The 13,875-nt window shown below is 38.4% G+C and overlaps 1 protein-coding gene across 4 annotated transcripts in view; it reads left to right on the top strand.

Moving 5' to 3' along the window:
* Positions 1-12,302, top strand: part of LOC119775962 (SRC kinase signaling inhibitor 1-like) — a 141,795-nt gene extending 129,493 nt beyond the window's left edge. For 2 of the 4 annotated variants that reach the window (XM_038274134.1, XM_038274137.1), the window contains exons 14-19: positions 1,770-1,917; positions 3,938-4,241; positions 4,505-4,838; positions 4,936-5,078; positions 5,857-6,006; positions 9,332-9,947. In XM_038274134.1, the coding sequence (XP_038130062.1) occupies positions 1,770-1,917; positions 3,938-4,241; positions 4,505-4,838; positions 4,936-5,078; positions 5,857-6,006; positions 9,332-9,484 (1,232 nt within the window). In that variant the 3' untranslated portion in view covers positions 9,485-9,947. Of the gene's footprint in view, positions 1-1,769; positions 1,918-3,937; positions 4,242-4,504; positions 4,839-4,935; positions 5,079-5,856; positions 6,007-6,091; positions 6,194-9,331; positions 9,948-12,269 lie in introns of those variants that run through there. The other 2 variants (XM_038274135.1, XM_038274136.1) reach the window with 2 other exon arrangements.
* Positions 12,303-13,875: the final 1,573 nt, after the last annotated feature.

The following is a 13,875-nucleotide window of genomic DNA, read 5'->3' as shown; positions in this document are numbered from 1 at the left end:
GTACATGGTACAATATTGTTTTAAACAGCAAAAATGTAAACCTGGTCTATTTAATTAATTTCCGTTGATTTATATTGTGCCAATTCACAACACATGTCATCTCATGCAGTGTAAAAACAATTCAGTCAAATTAGACACAAAAAATTATTCATATTTATTTTGCCTAAAGAAAACCCAGATTATTGAATCAACTAATTGACTTTGCAGGATTTTTTCCTCCTGGAAGAGCAAATGCCAACAGAAGGTCTGTTTGCATTATGTCATTCATTTGGGGGCAATCTCGCATACTAAGCATGCATGCTGCGACAGTGGAGAGAAAAAAAAAATCCCGTTTAATAGGAGGAAACCTCCAGCAGAACCAGGCTCAGCTGGAGCAGCCTTGAGCCAGAATCAGACATATAAAAGGAACATAGAATAACTGATCCATAAATAACGTCCATGTTAAAATAAGTAACTGTAAACCAGCTTGAGAGCACATACAGGTAATCAGAGTAAAAGCTGTCAGGGAGGGAAACAGGATCAAGCACTAAAAACAAGCTTAATTCCATCAATTCCATCAATAATATAAGTTGTTGATGGCACAGAATATTATTCTCTCCAGTTTCCTAGCAATATCCTTGCAATTTGCAGCGCAAATACTGCTTCACATTTGTAAAGTAGAACCATACTTTGAGCTATTTCTGTAAGCAAGGCTTTCTTTGTTTACTGTACCATCTGCTCACTCTTTCACTCTGTTCATCATAATATACTTAGGTAAGGAATTTGATTTAATCTGAATAGTTTCCCGGTTGTACCAACAAAATTTAGTAAATACCTATAAAAACAGAATTGTATGAATGCTTGTTTCTGGGTGTTTGGGGGTTTCTAGATGATGGCTTAGATTTTTTTGAGAAGATATTAAATAAATATTTTGTTTAAGAGGTCCATTGGATTAATTATGTGTTTATAAACCTTTGGAAGATCAGAGCTGAAATTGAGATGTTTGATAGAATTCTTGTCAGGTTTAGTGGAAGTTAGTAAGGACCCAAATGCAGAGAAGAGGCAGCAGGGATGAGCTTTGCTGATTTAATAACAGTTCCAAAGGCTACAGAGGCAAAATCCAGGAACTAAATATAAAAAAAAATAAAAAATAAACACAGAGAGAGTATATATGGGAGACAGAACAACTCTAGGGTAATCAGCTGATATGGTGCAGGTGTGGATAGGAGCTTGGGGAAAGGAGACAGGCACAAGGGGAAAACAGAGAGTAACTCAAAAAACACAACACTGCTTAAATAAAACTAGAAAACAACTACTATGAGACATAATTGGAAAAGAAACAATTACCAAGAAAACAGAATGACATAAAAATGTAAATGAAAACTCAAAAAGTCCACTAAGGGCAAGATCATGAAAATTTTAACTTTTTTATTATTATTCCAATTTATTCTTCACAGCTTAAACCGACCTGTTCAATCCCATTACAGAAAAAAAAAGCCATAATTGAGCACTCAGTCTTTTTAGGGGGCTTTTTTTAAAAAAAAGTTTAAAAAGTGGTCCAAGCATAAAACCCTGTGGTTCTCCATCTCTGATCATTTGAATGTGACTAAGAGCAGACTGTTTTATATTACTCAGTTACGCCGCATCTAGCAGGCTCTTTGTTTTGCTGAGACCCATCAATTTAAAGTATTGAATAATGATGACATATTTTGTTCAAACCATTCTCTGTATTCATGCTTTTATACCGAATCTTCTCTCCTCAGTTATCGCTTCTTCTCGCTCTCCTACAGACCAGTTCCCGAGCTTACAGAGTAAGATGCGCGTGGTGCTGAGGGTGGAGGTGGAAGCGGTTAAGTTCCTAAAAGAGGAGCCTCAACGTCTGGAAGCTCTACTGAAATGTTGCAACACCATGACTGATGCTCTCAGCAACCTTCGCAGGTATGCAGGTATCAAACAAAGCCCCTTAAGTGTATCTAAAGATCAACCAGTTTGACTCTCATGACACATATCTGAATGTTAGATTTTTTTTTGTAGCCATGATTATAAATCTGAATTGATGTAAAATGTGAAACCATAGTAAAAATGTACCTCATATGCTTAAGTATTTTGTTGCTCTTACTTCTTAGGGCTCCTGAACCAATTCTAAACATTCCAGCTGTTTAGTATTGTGAAGAAGGGATGGTAACGTAGGCTTGTTGTGCTGCCATAAAATCCTGGCTGGTTTCTGTCACAAAGTCAACCATGAATACCTTTATGTACCAAAGTAATATTAGATGAAATATTAAACAACATTGAAATTACATCAGGATGCAATAATATAAATGACATAATTTTATGGAGAGTTAATATCATTAAGCAATAATTTAGAAGAAATATAAAGCTGAAGATCAACAAGTATAACATTTTTGGCAACATCAACTTTAATTTCTGAATGTTTTACACTGTAACTCCCCCTCTCCATGTGGCAGCAACACCATAATGTCTGAAACTTGTAAGTTAGATCGGATGAGTCGATTTAATAACAGGATGAAGCCGCACTCTCTCCTTCTCTGCATTGGTACCACTAATAAAACGATTGTTGAGATTTTAACCAATATCTAGCCGCAATTTACATCAGACAATTATTTCATCAGAGCATGCTATTAAGGCTCTGCATATCAACCCCCTCATCAGCATATTTGTGGGTTAAAGGGTTTTTATTCAGCAGATGAAACAAAATTAAAAGCAAGCTTTTAACTATATATATTAACATTTTGAAAAACTCATGTATTAGCAAATTTAAATTGCGCAACAAAGAATATAAATTTAATGACCTCATTAGAAATGCTTGATCCAAGAGTTGTTCTGCAGAAGGAACAGGAAACTGCTTGGAATTGATGGGAGAATGGATGGTGCTAAATAAAAAAAGAAAGGCTGGGCTGTTGATATTACAGCAGGACACTGACCCTAAACATACAGCCAAAGTTACAGTAAAATGGTAAATGACATGTACTTATATAGCGCGTTTATTCAAGTCAGGAGACTTGACCAAAGCACTTTACACTACATTCATTCACCCATTCAGTCAAGGTGGCAACCTACATTGTAGCCACAGCTGCCCTGGGGCTCACTGACAGAAGCTGGGCTGCCATAAACTGCCGCCACCGGGCCCTCTGACCACCATCAGTAGACAATGCAGGTGAAGTGTCTTGCCCAAAGACACAACAACACTGAAAGTCAGAGCTGGGGTTTGAACCGTCAATCCTTTAATTTCAGGGCAAACTCCTACATCCAACGCCACTGTCGCCCTCCAAAACGGTTTAGATCAATGCAGATTCACACAGCAGGTGATATAAGTATTGAACAAACCTCCATTTTTCTCACTAAATATTATTATTTAGTGAGAAAAATGTTTTTTTAAACAAAATTAATTTCTGAACATCTATGGTTTGATTTCTTTGTATGTGTGGATTGCCTGGATTGTTACCGACATCTGGTGAAAATGTCAATAGCCCCTCTAGAAATATATTTGCTTAGAAAAATGTCTGTGTCTGAATGGCTGCTCTCCTAGTATAAATACATAGTTTGGCTTCCTGGATGAAAGATGGTGAACGTGAGTCAGAAAACTTTCAGCTTTAACTCCATTAAACAAGGTTTTCGACAAATATTGTCTAATGGAGGTTGAAGAGAATTGAATCTTTTTTTGTTTGTTTTCAAGATGCTAAAACTAAATATGAATTGGCTTTTACTTCACAATCATGCTATGCAAAGAGACAACATCTGAATTTATTATTTAAATTTAGCTTAAAACTGCTTGCTTTTTTGTACATAAGAAAAGGTTTTAAATAGGAACACAAAATCCTACTACTTTTAGGTGCTATTTCATGCTGCTTAACCCAACCATATATGTATAATAGTAACTTATGTATGATTTTTATGTCTGTTATTTTTCTTCTTTGTGTCCTTTCTGTTTGTGCAGACAGGTCTCTGAAGGCGTTTGGAAGACCCCTGAAGACCTCTCCTGTCAGTCCCAGAAAAGACTGGATGATATGAGTCAAGGCTCTGATCTGGACATCCTGAACAGTCCTCCTCTCAGCCTCAGTGACCTGAGCACCAGCTCCGGTCTGGCCAACTGGATGCCCCTGTCCTCCTCTGCTAGCGAAACTGACACATCTGGTCCTGAGCAGGACATCCAGTCTTCCATGGCCTTCAGAACCCGAGTCCTGGATGAGCTGCCAAGTCGCAGACCAGGAGACAAAGCAGTCTCTGCTGAAGTCAGACTGGTAAACATAATTGTGGGCGTATTCATTCACCAGTCTGCTGTAAACAGAAAGATATTTACATCTTATTCTTATGCCAGATGGTAGATATTCATTTACACAGAACATTATATCTGAAAGCTCTTAAATCTGTTACTCAGACCCTCATCACACAAGCAGATGGTTTATTATTCCATTTGTTGGGGCAGCATTGGAAAACACTCTCCATATATCTTGCCAGTAGTCTCATGCTGTTTTTTATTTATCTGCTTCTGTATATCTTTTAGGCAGCTGAGCGTGACTGGGAGGAGAAACGTGCCAGTCTGACCCAGTTTAGCGCTCAGGATATCAATCGCCTGCTGGAGGAAACCCAGGCTGAACTGATGAAGGCCATTCCAGATCTGGACTTTGCTGCCAAGCACATAAATAAACCGGCAGTCCCTCCCAAACCCCAGATTACCCTCCCAATATCCTCCACCACAGCTACTTCTTCAGCTGCAGGGAGCACTGGGACAACAGCCACCACCACCACGTCTAGTGGGGACCAGCAGCCTGGCAAGGTGCAGTTGGCTGCTCAGAAGCTCAACAGCATGGAAGGCAGCGGTTCACATCGAGGGTCCGGTGAGTTGTCCAGATATCAGTATCATTTTTGCGTACAAAGGATGATTCATTTGATAAAAATAAATATATTTTAAATGATATTTTTCTGATTGGGCAGTGGACCTCAATGTAGCAAGATACAAAACAGAAAAACCATCTAAGTCTCCTCCCCCACCTCCCCCTCGCCGAAGCTTCCCATCGGTTCACGGCCTCACCACAAACCGCACTGGAGAGGTGATCGTCACCAACAAGAACCAGAAGGTGAGGCTCAGAGGTTCCAGCTGTCACTCGTTCTGTAATTAAACAAGGTTATCAGCTGGGAAAACAGTTTATAAAGCAAAAATTCCATTTAATTTAATGTATCTAAACTCAGGTTCACAAAAAAATAAAAATTATCCAGTTATATGGAGAGATTCAAACTCCAACTGATCTCAGTTATTAAACATTGCAGTTGAGTTCAGTTTACCATTACATGTCATCAATATTGTTTCTATCTAAGGGAACCCAGCAGATTGAATCAGGTCTATCAGGTAGAGCAGATGCCATTAAAGGGTATCGATGGTCTCTATAGTGTGTATCAAAATTCACCTGGACTATAGTGTCCTGGTCACTTCTGGTTTATTTTCACCACCAAGCTATTCTTTATTTTGTAGCCATTACTGTTTCATTGTTGTTGTCAAACTTCCGATTCAGGCTTGACCATTTTCCTGATTTCTAAAACACAAAATGTAAGAATGAAGGTGTTTAAGAATAGCATTACCAATTAACTAGTGTCATGTTGAAATGTGAGTGGTTATTAAGTTATGCCAAACCGAGAGCCAGGATCAGCATTTGAAAGTAAAAAAGCAGTTTGTCTGACTTTTTTTCAGGTTTCAGGGGGCTCTTCTGCCCTCCATATTTAGATATTGATTATTGAACCTTGCAGTAAAATGACCTCATAAGAGGTCACAAGGACACATCTAGAGCTTAAAAGACTGCAATCCTTCAGGACTATAGTTACACTTCTCTGAGTTTCAGCTGTCTCCCTTTGTCTGTGTAGGTGGAGGAAGATGGTGAAATGCCAAAAACTCTGGTGAAGTTGAGACGGACCCCCTCAGACACCCCCCGACCAGCCTCCACCCCACCTGTGATCGCTGCCTCAGCCATTCAGGACGAGGATGATGAGGAGAAGATCCTCGCTGAGCTGGAGGTAGAACAGTTCATAGGCTACTTTCTGTTCCATTGTGACATTAAGTTCTGATTTGTTCTCACTGCATTATTTCATAAATAAAAAGATATTTCAGAGAACACCTGTAAAAGATCCCCCCTGTAGTAAACAGAGCAGCGGCCGACCAAAGGCCCCCTCCCCCTACGTCATTGAGTCACTGGGCAGAAAGGTAAATGTAAAACCTCAAGCTTTTGCCTCCTGCTGCCTCACTCCCAGGCCTCTTTCTGCTGACTTAATCCTTTGTATTAACTCCTATTTATTTCCTACTTTGCTTGATCTTCCATGCAGATTAACAACACGCCATACAAGGGAAAAAAGGGAAAATAAATCAACTTGTGCATGATTAGGAATTGGCTTATTGTTTTACTTCCCCTTGAGATCTCTGAAATGTTTCTACTCTTTTCATTGAGATTTCCATATTTTTACACATCAAACTGTAAAGCTGAGAAATACTAGGGGGGATATTTGTTATTAGTCTGATTTTAAACTAATATCAGGTAAATGTATTATTATACATGTGCCCTGCTCCATCTCATCAGAATTTAACAAGTGAATGATTTCAGCTGTGAGATGCAGTAGCAATTGTACAGAAACAGAAAACATGATACCAACTTAGGGGAACTATGGGTAACTTCTACAGAACGAAAACAGAAATAAATGGTGATCTTAAAGCTTAAAAGTGCAGGAAATAGATTTCAGTTACTTTAAACGTTACTAATGTTTGGGAAAAGGATTAATATGGAAAACAGAAATGATGAAGAAAAACTTAGCTTTTAAAACTCACCAATAAAGGTTTCCATGTGGTTGATGCATCAAAAAAGGCATCTAATACGATTACTGACAATATCATGTTTTATGGCTACATCTCTTCAAAGAACACCCAGCCTGTGCCGGCAAATATGCTAAAGATGTTAAAAAAAAAGGGTCAACAGGGCCTATGGAGCATTAGGAATATTGGATTACTGATGTTCCACATACACTGTACTCTAAAATTCATCAGTCAAGTTAAACAGCAGTCACTAAAATGATCTAAAAGGGATTTTATTTGCAGGGCAGGAGTGGGTAGAACTCTTTGATTTCTTTGCTTCAGTTAATAAAATGAGAAGGGAAACACATATTTAATGCAAGGGAGGAGCCCTAAGGGCCAAAGGTTCCCATTCGGCTTCTGTTTAATACAATGTTTTCATTGTCGATGAATTAACCAACCTAAATGCTTCAAAGTTTTCTGCAAAATCAATTAACCTTGGATGCAATAATATCCCAAATCAGCAACCAAAAGATTTGTTTTTTGTTTATTTCTAAGTAATTTTTTTTCATATCTATAAAGATTTTAACATAAATGTGATTTACCTTTATTATTTATTGTTGGTTTTAATTTCAGTAGTGGATCCTATGACAGTATACAGTGAAAATAAGTATTTGTACATGTACATTATGCAACTTCTCCCACTTAGAAATCATGAAGGGGTAAAAATTCTTATTGTAGGTTAATGTCCACTATGAGAGACATAATCTAAAAAAAAAAAGAAATCCAGATATCACAATGTATGTTTTTTTTAGCTATTCATTTGTATGATAAAGCTACAAATAAGTATTTGAACACCTGAGAAAATGAATGATAATATTTGGTACAGTAGCCTTTGTTTGAAATTCCAGATGTCAAATGTTTCCTGTGGTGTTTCACCTGGTTTGCACACTGCATGAGGGATATTGGCCCACTCATACAGATCTTTTCTAGCTCAGTCATGTTCCTCGGCTGTCGCTGAGTTTGAGCTCACTCCAAAGATTGTCTATTGGGTTTAGGTCTGAAGAGTGGCTAGGCCACGCCGGAAACCTTGATATGCTTCTTCCTTGGTTATTCTGGCTGTGTGCTTTGGGTCATTGACATGCTGGAAGACTCAGCCTCGACCCATCTTCAAAGCTCTAACTGAGGGAAGGAGGTTGTTCCCCAAAATCTTGCAATACATGGCCCCGGGCATCCTCTGCTTAATGCAGTGCAGTCACCCTGTCCCATGTGCAGAAAAACACCCCCAAAGCATGATGCTACCACCCCCATGCTTCACAGTAGGAATTGTGTTCTTGGGATGGTTCTCATCATTCTTCTTCCTCCAAACACAGTTAGTGGAAGTATGACCAAAAGGTTCTATTTTGGTCTCATCTGACCACATGACTTTCTCCCATGATTCCTCTGGATCATCCAAATGGTCATTGGCCAATTTAAGACAGGCCTTGACATGTGCTGGTTTAAGCAGGGGAACCTTCCTTGCTATGCATGATTTTAAACCATGATGTCTTACAGTAACCTTAGAAACGGTGTCCCCAGCCCTTTTCAGGTCATTGTCCAGCTCCTGTGTAGTTCTGGGCTGATTTCTCACATTTCTTAGGATCACTGAGACCCCAAGAGGTGAGATCTTGCATGGACTCCCAGTCTGAGGGAGATTGACAGTCCTGTTTAGCTTCATCCATTTTCTAATGATTGTTCCAACAGTGGACTTTTTTTCACCAAGCTTTGACTAAAGTGATACACACCCTTTCCAGCCTTGTGGAGGTGTAAAATTTAGTCTCTAGTTTCTTTGGACATCTCTTTTGTCTTGGCCATGTTAGTAGTAGAAGTTTTACTGATTGTATGGGGTGGACAGGTGTCTTTATGCAGCTAAAGACCTTAAACAGGTTCATCTACTTTAGGATAATAAATTGGGAGGATGTGGACATTTTGAAGGGAGACTAACAGGTCTTTAAGGGTCAGAATTCTAGTTGATTGACAGTTTTTGGAAATAATTATTTGCTGTTACATCATTAAAATGAATAGTTAAAAATCATATATTGAGATTTTTGTTTTTGTTTTATTTAGATCATGTCTCTCACAGTAGACATGCACCCACGATGAGAGTTTAAGAGCCCTCCATAATTTCCAAGTACTTGCAAAATAGCAGCGTGATCAAATACCTACTTTCCTCACTGTACATGTTGATCCAGGAGCCCAATTGGGGCTCCAACCCCAACTTTGGAAGTCACAGGTTGGGGGGAATTGAGTTCCACACAGTTTTTACACAGGTCTGGAAATTTACAGAGGTTTTGAAATTTAAAAATTTTTGAATGAAAAATATGTATAGCCTTTTTCCATTCTTAAAACAACTTAGTTTATAAATGTCATACATTTTTGCAGCATTGCTCCTGAGTCATTATGGTTTATATTTACATAATTCCAGCGTTATTTCATCAGGTGGTTCAAACGATCACAGGTGGTTGTACCTTGGGTGACTTAGTTAAAATCAGCTCACAAAAACAAGATGCTTTTCTTCCACAGAACAGCAGTAACTCACCGGGACCGACAAAGGGTCCAACTGTTGCGGCTCGACTCAAACACCTTCAACAGGGAAGCCTGGAGAGACCAAAATCCCGCAAACAGAAAGATGATTTCCCCAAAGTCCAGGGCCAGCAGCAGGTATTCCACTTCTAACTGATCTGACGCTCCGCCTGCCTCTCCTCTCTACTGTCACCTCAGAGAAGCTCAGCCTCTTGGTCCCAGAAGACTCTGTGAGGGAACGCAAGCTGGTTTTCATCTCCTCTTCTTCTGTGTTAATGGTTTGGGTGACTGGATTTGGACCAGCTTGGTCAGACATTAAGCTTTTGTCCAGTCTGTTAAATTTCTCACTGACTTATTTAATCTAAGATAGCAAAATCCTGATCAATTGGTCAAGTCAGTTAAAACTGTTGCCTTCTAACAGCTAGAAAGCTGAGATCTTTCAGGCAGGAAGATTAGAGAGGTTAAAGACAAGTTAAATTCATGCAGTAAACAAACAAAAAAAACTGCAGAAAGAGCAAAGCAATCATGGAAAACAAAACTCACATTAAGACACATAAATGCAGGAAGGGCTTGAAGTTAGGGACTAAATCTATGTGTGTAGCATTCATTTTTATTTTAAAAAACCCCACATATTTCTTCATCACTTTTTTTTCCCCTCAGGCTGAATTGACTGTTATTTCTTCTCAGCTGGAATTACCTCATTCAATCCCTTTTCCTCAAAACATTTTTTCAGTCTCCTAAAAAAAAATGCATTTATTTTTTTTTTTCAAAAGGTTCAGAAATTAACCTGATTAACAAGAACAATTTACTTTCTTGCCTTTCATGTAACTTTCGGTAGAAATAAAAAGAAAAAAAAAAACATTTGCTAGTTAAGTTACTGTAAAGTCAGTATTTTTGCTGATTCCTTGAAAGTTTAGCATTCAGGGGTAAAAACAGTTCCCTGCTGTCATGAATCCCCACAGGTGTACATCAGTCAGATTTAAAGTCTCATATTAACTAGCCGACTAGCTTATGTTATTGGTCTGATTCAAAAAGTCAAACTCAAATAGATAATCCACAGAGGGAATTTCACTTTTATTTCTGCTCAATCTCATGGTTATAGCTTAGAAAAACCCATACATTTTGTGTTAAATGCGACCAATAAACAAGTTTATTTAACTTAGTATTTGCACTATACAGTGTATTAGGCCAGTTGTATGGCAGTCTCCCAACCAAACAAGATTATGGAGGATTTAATCAAAGCAGGCCATGGTGCATTTGGTTATCTTGTTGATTCCTGCAGCATTTATCAGCTAAGAGGAAGAATAAAATGATTCAATATTTCCTGAAAGACGTCTGTACAGACTTTCAACCTAAAACTCAGTCTACCAGCACTAGCTGTGAAATGGATCCACAGATTAACACTGGTTGTGGAAAATCTATTCTGGAGTGTGAATTCATGAGCTTGGATTCTGTGCCTCTTCACTCTCCCTCCAAAATCTGGAACTTGATTAATCAACGAAATCCAGGCTTTATTTTCAAAAGAAAGAAAACTTTGAATTACCGAGCAAGAACCCTGTTGAAACTTTGCTTCACAATGCTGCGGTTTTCCCTGTTTCTTGTTTCCTTTTTTTTTTTATCTTTTACTGTATATTTAAAGTCATTATTAATTAGTCTGAGAGGCAAAAATAGGTTTTCATTGGTTGAAAGATATTATCATTAAATTTGACTAAAACATCTAATTGGTTGCAACATTGCGTTATGTTGTCAAAAAATGTGAAAAAGTTCCAGGGAATTTGTTTGTAAGAGCGTGTAACACACAAAGAATGTGTTTTTTTCCCTGCATCATTTCTCATACATTATTCTCACTGAACGCAGCTTGTTTTCCAACAAAGCCTCCTTGATTGGCTGAACATTTTGGAAAGACAAAGAGTCTTCGTTCTCCTGAATGTGTGATGGGAGGAAAACTGTCCTGCTCTTTTTTTCAGAGCTGTTAATCAGCGGTGGCAGCAGAGGGGAGCGAGGGCCAGTCGGTTTTTTTGTTTTTTTTTCACTTGATGGATTTGGCTCCTAGAGAAGCCATGGAGACTATGGCTGCTGCTTTTACTGCTGGCTGGTTTAAAGATGGGATCAGAAGCTCAAACATTTTCTGACTCTCATTCAGAGCTGTGGGTTCTTCACATTGTCCTTATTTCTTCTTCTATTTATCACTTCTCATAAACTCAAACACTATCCTCCTTGTTCCTTATTCCTCCGTCTCTTTTTCTATTTTTCCTATATCCCTCTATTTTACTCTTCTAAACTGACTCCTGATCTCATTTATCCTTTTTTGCTTTTTCCCCTTTCCTACCTTTATTCCTTTTATCTCCAGTCCGTCCTTAAGCAGCAGCCCTAATCCCCTAGCATTCTACCCATTGTTCCTGTCCTCTCTCCCTCCTCTTCCTCCTTTTTTGCTGCATCATTCAGAGGAGGAAGAGAAGCGGAGTAGGGAGAGATTTTTCTGTCCTGCAGCTCTGACAGCAGCTCTGCGTCAGTCGCACACACGAGGACCGTCACGTCGATGCACCAAAACCTGACGTCCCCACCGGCCAATCACAATGAAGCTCAGAGCAGCATAGTGCAGGGATGAAGGGTTTGAAGGATTTAACAAAAAACTTGATTTGTCTGTCAGTAAATTTTGATTTTTATGTTTTTTTCCCCCCTGTCACTGCTTCATGACTCCATTACACTTTTCTCTCTTTTTTGCTCTAAAACTTCCCCTCCCCCCCCACACTGCTTGCTTTTTTGGGGCAGTCCTGAGCTTCCGCTGCTCACTGATCCGCAGATCATCATTATTTCTGCCGACGTTTCCCTTCACTGCTATTTCTGACATCTTTTTTTAGTCCGTCAGCCAGCCTTCTTTTTTTTTTTTTCCTCTTCGTCACTTGCTTTGCCTTTTGTCATCCTGTCTGCTTCTCAGGTCTCTCAGGTCTCATCCGGACTAAATACGTGAGGACTGAGTACTCGGATCATTCCACTTTTGGACCTCTAAATCCTAATACACACCTCAAAGGTGACTGTTGGCTAAAATGTCACAGTTTGGAGGCAAACAGGAGCTCCTGTTGTCTGCTGATATATTAATGTGACTCCACTGATTCATGTGTTAATTTGAAAAAGACTGCAAGAGTTCTGGACCTGTACCATGAAGCAATTAAACACATCTAATGTGTATCTCCATCTTCCACCATAACTAACAATCTAAAACGAAATCTATGTCCCAGTTTTACACAAGAGGATATCTCATGAATGCTCAATCAAGTTATATTTTTATTCTATTTCATTCAGAGAAAGGTGAAAGATAAAGGGTGTTGCCATTAAAATAAAACAGGCGCCTCACGGTAAATTAGAATGTCATTGAAAACTGGATATTTAGTTCTTCAAGAAGGAAAATTTATAATTATATATTACAGGTGGGGATATATTTCAAGTATTTTTTATTTTTTTTTCAAATGTTTCATAGATAACCAAAACCAAAAAAATCAGTTTCTCTGATGTTTAGCATGAACTATGTCTAATAAAAATGGATGTTTGATATGATAATGTAGACCTATTGAATAAATATTCGTCTATACTAATTTATGGCTCTCTTTACCTAAATGACTGTGTCAGCACAAGGCTCTGCTGATGCAGGAATAAAACACAGATTGCTTTAACAGCAGCCTTCAGCTTGCATTCTGCTCTTGATATGAGGTTTCTGGGCAATCAAGCTCACCATCACCATGGTTACTGTAACCTTTGAAAGCACGGGTTGGGAGTAAGTTCTGCTAGAAAGTGAAGGATCTCTATTGAACACAGCTAATTTGCTAGATTTCAAAAGGGTCCAATTCCTCAGCTTAGGCAACTTCACAATTTTACTAAGTTTTTTTGCTAATTTTCTTAGTTACAGTATAGTTTTAAAGAATGTATTTAATACATCTTAAAAACACACTTCACTTTCTTAAATCTTTACTAACATTTAATCTTTTACAAAACTTAACAGCAAAATAAATAAATAAATAAAAGTCCTTTTTTAAATAATGTATGAAACGTTTATTTTTATTTTATTTAAGGGTTCATAAAACAGGATTCATTTTCTGAATTCAATTATTTTCATGATTCCTATCTCATATTCTGGGTAAGTTTCCTCAAACTCTACTTTTAGAACCCCAGTGGCATTTAACTGTTTCCACCAAAGAATGAGCAGCTTAAACAGATTGGCCTTGTAGCATGTCCTTGGAGGAAAGTATTTGTCCATCAACTCGTCTTTAAATGCTCTATTTTCACAGTGCACCTCCCTGATTTTTAAACAGGCAATCTTAAATCCTTTAAGGCTTAAAGGCAGGGCAAGCTTCTGTCTCACCCGCTGTACATCTGGGAGTGAAAACAAACTGTAGGTCTTGTGTGATTGTAAGAGGTTGAGGAAAGCACCTCAAAAGCCACAATTGGGGAAGTCAAAGCTGTGTCTAATGAATATTCTAATTTCAGACTACCATAGATTAATTTTACCACAGAAAAAGTCCAGCGACCCAGGTAAAAGCTTCTCAGGG

This window comes from Cyprinodon tularosa, unplaced genomic scaffold, assembly GCF_016077235.1.
Source record: "Cyprinodon tularosa strain WSP-4 unplaced genomic scaffold, ASM1607723v1 ctg90, whole genome shotgun sequence".
In the NCBI taxonomy this organism is placed as follows: Eukaryota; Metazoa; Chordata; class Actinopteri; order Cyprinodontiformes; family Cyprinodontidae; genus Cyprinodon; species Cyprinodon tularosa.
Note: the sequence above shows the minus strand (reverse complement) of the source record. Positions and strands in the feature narration are given on the sequence as shown.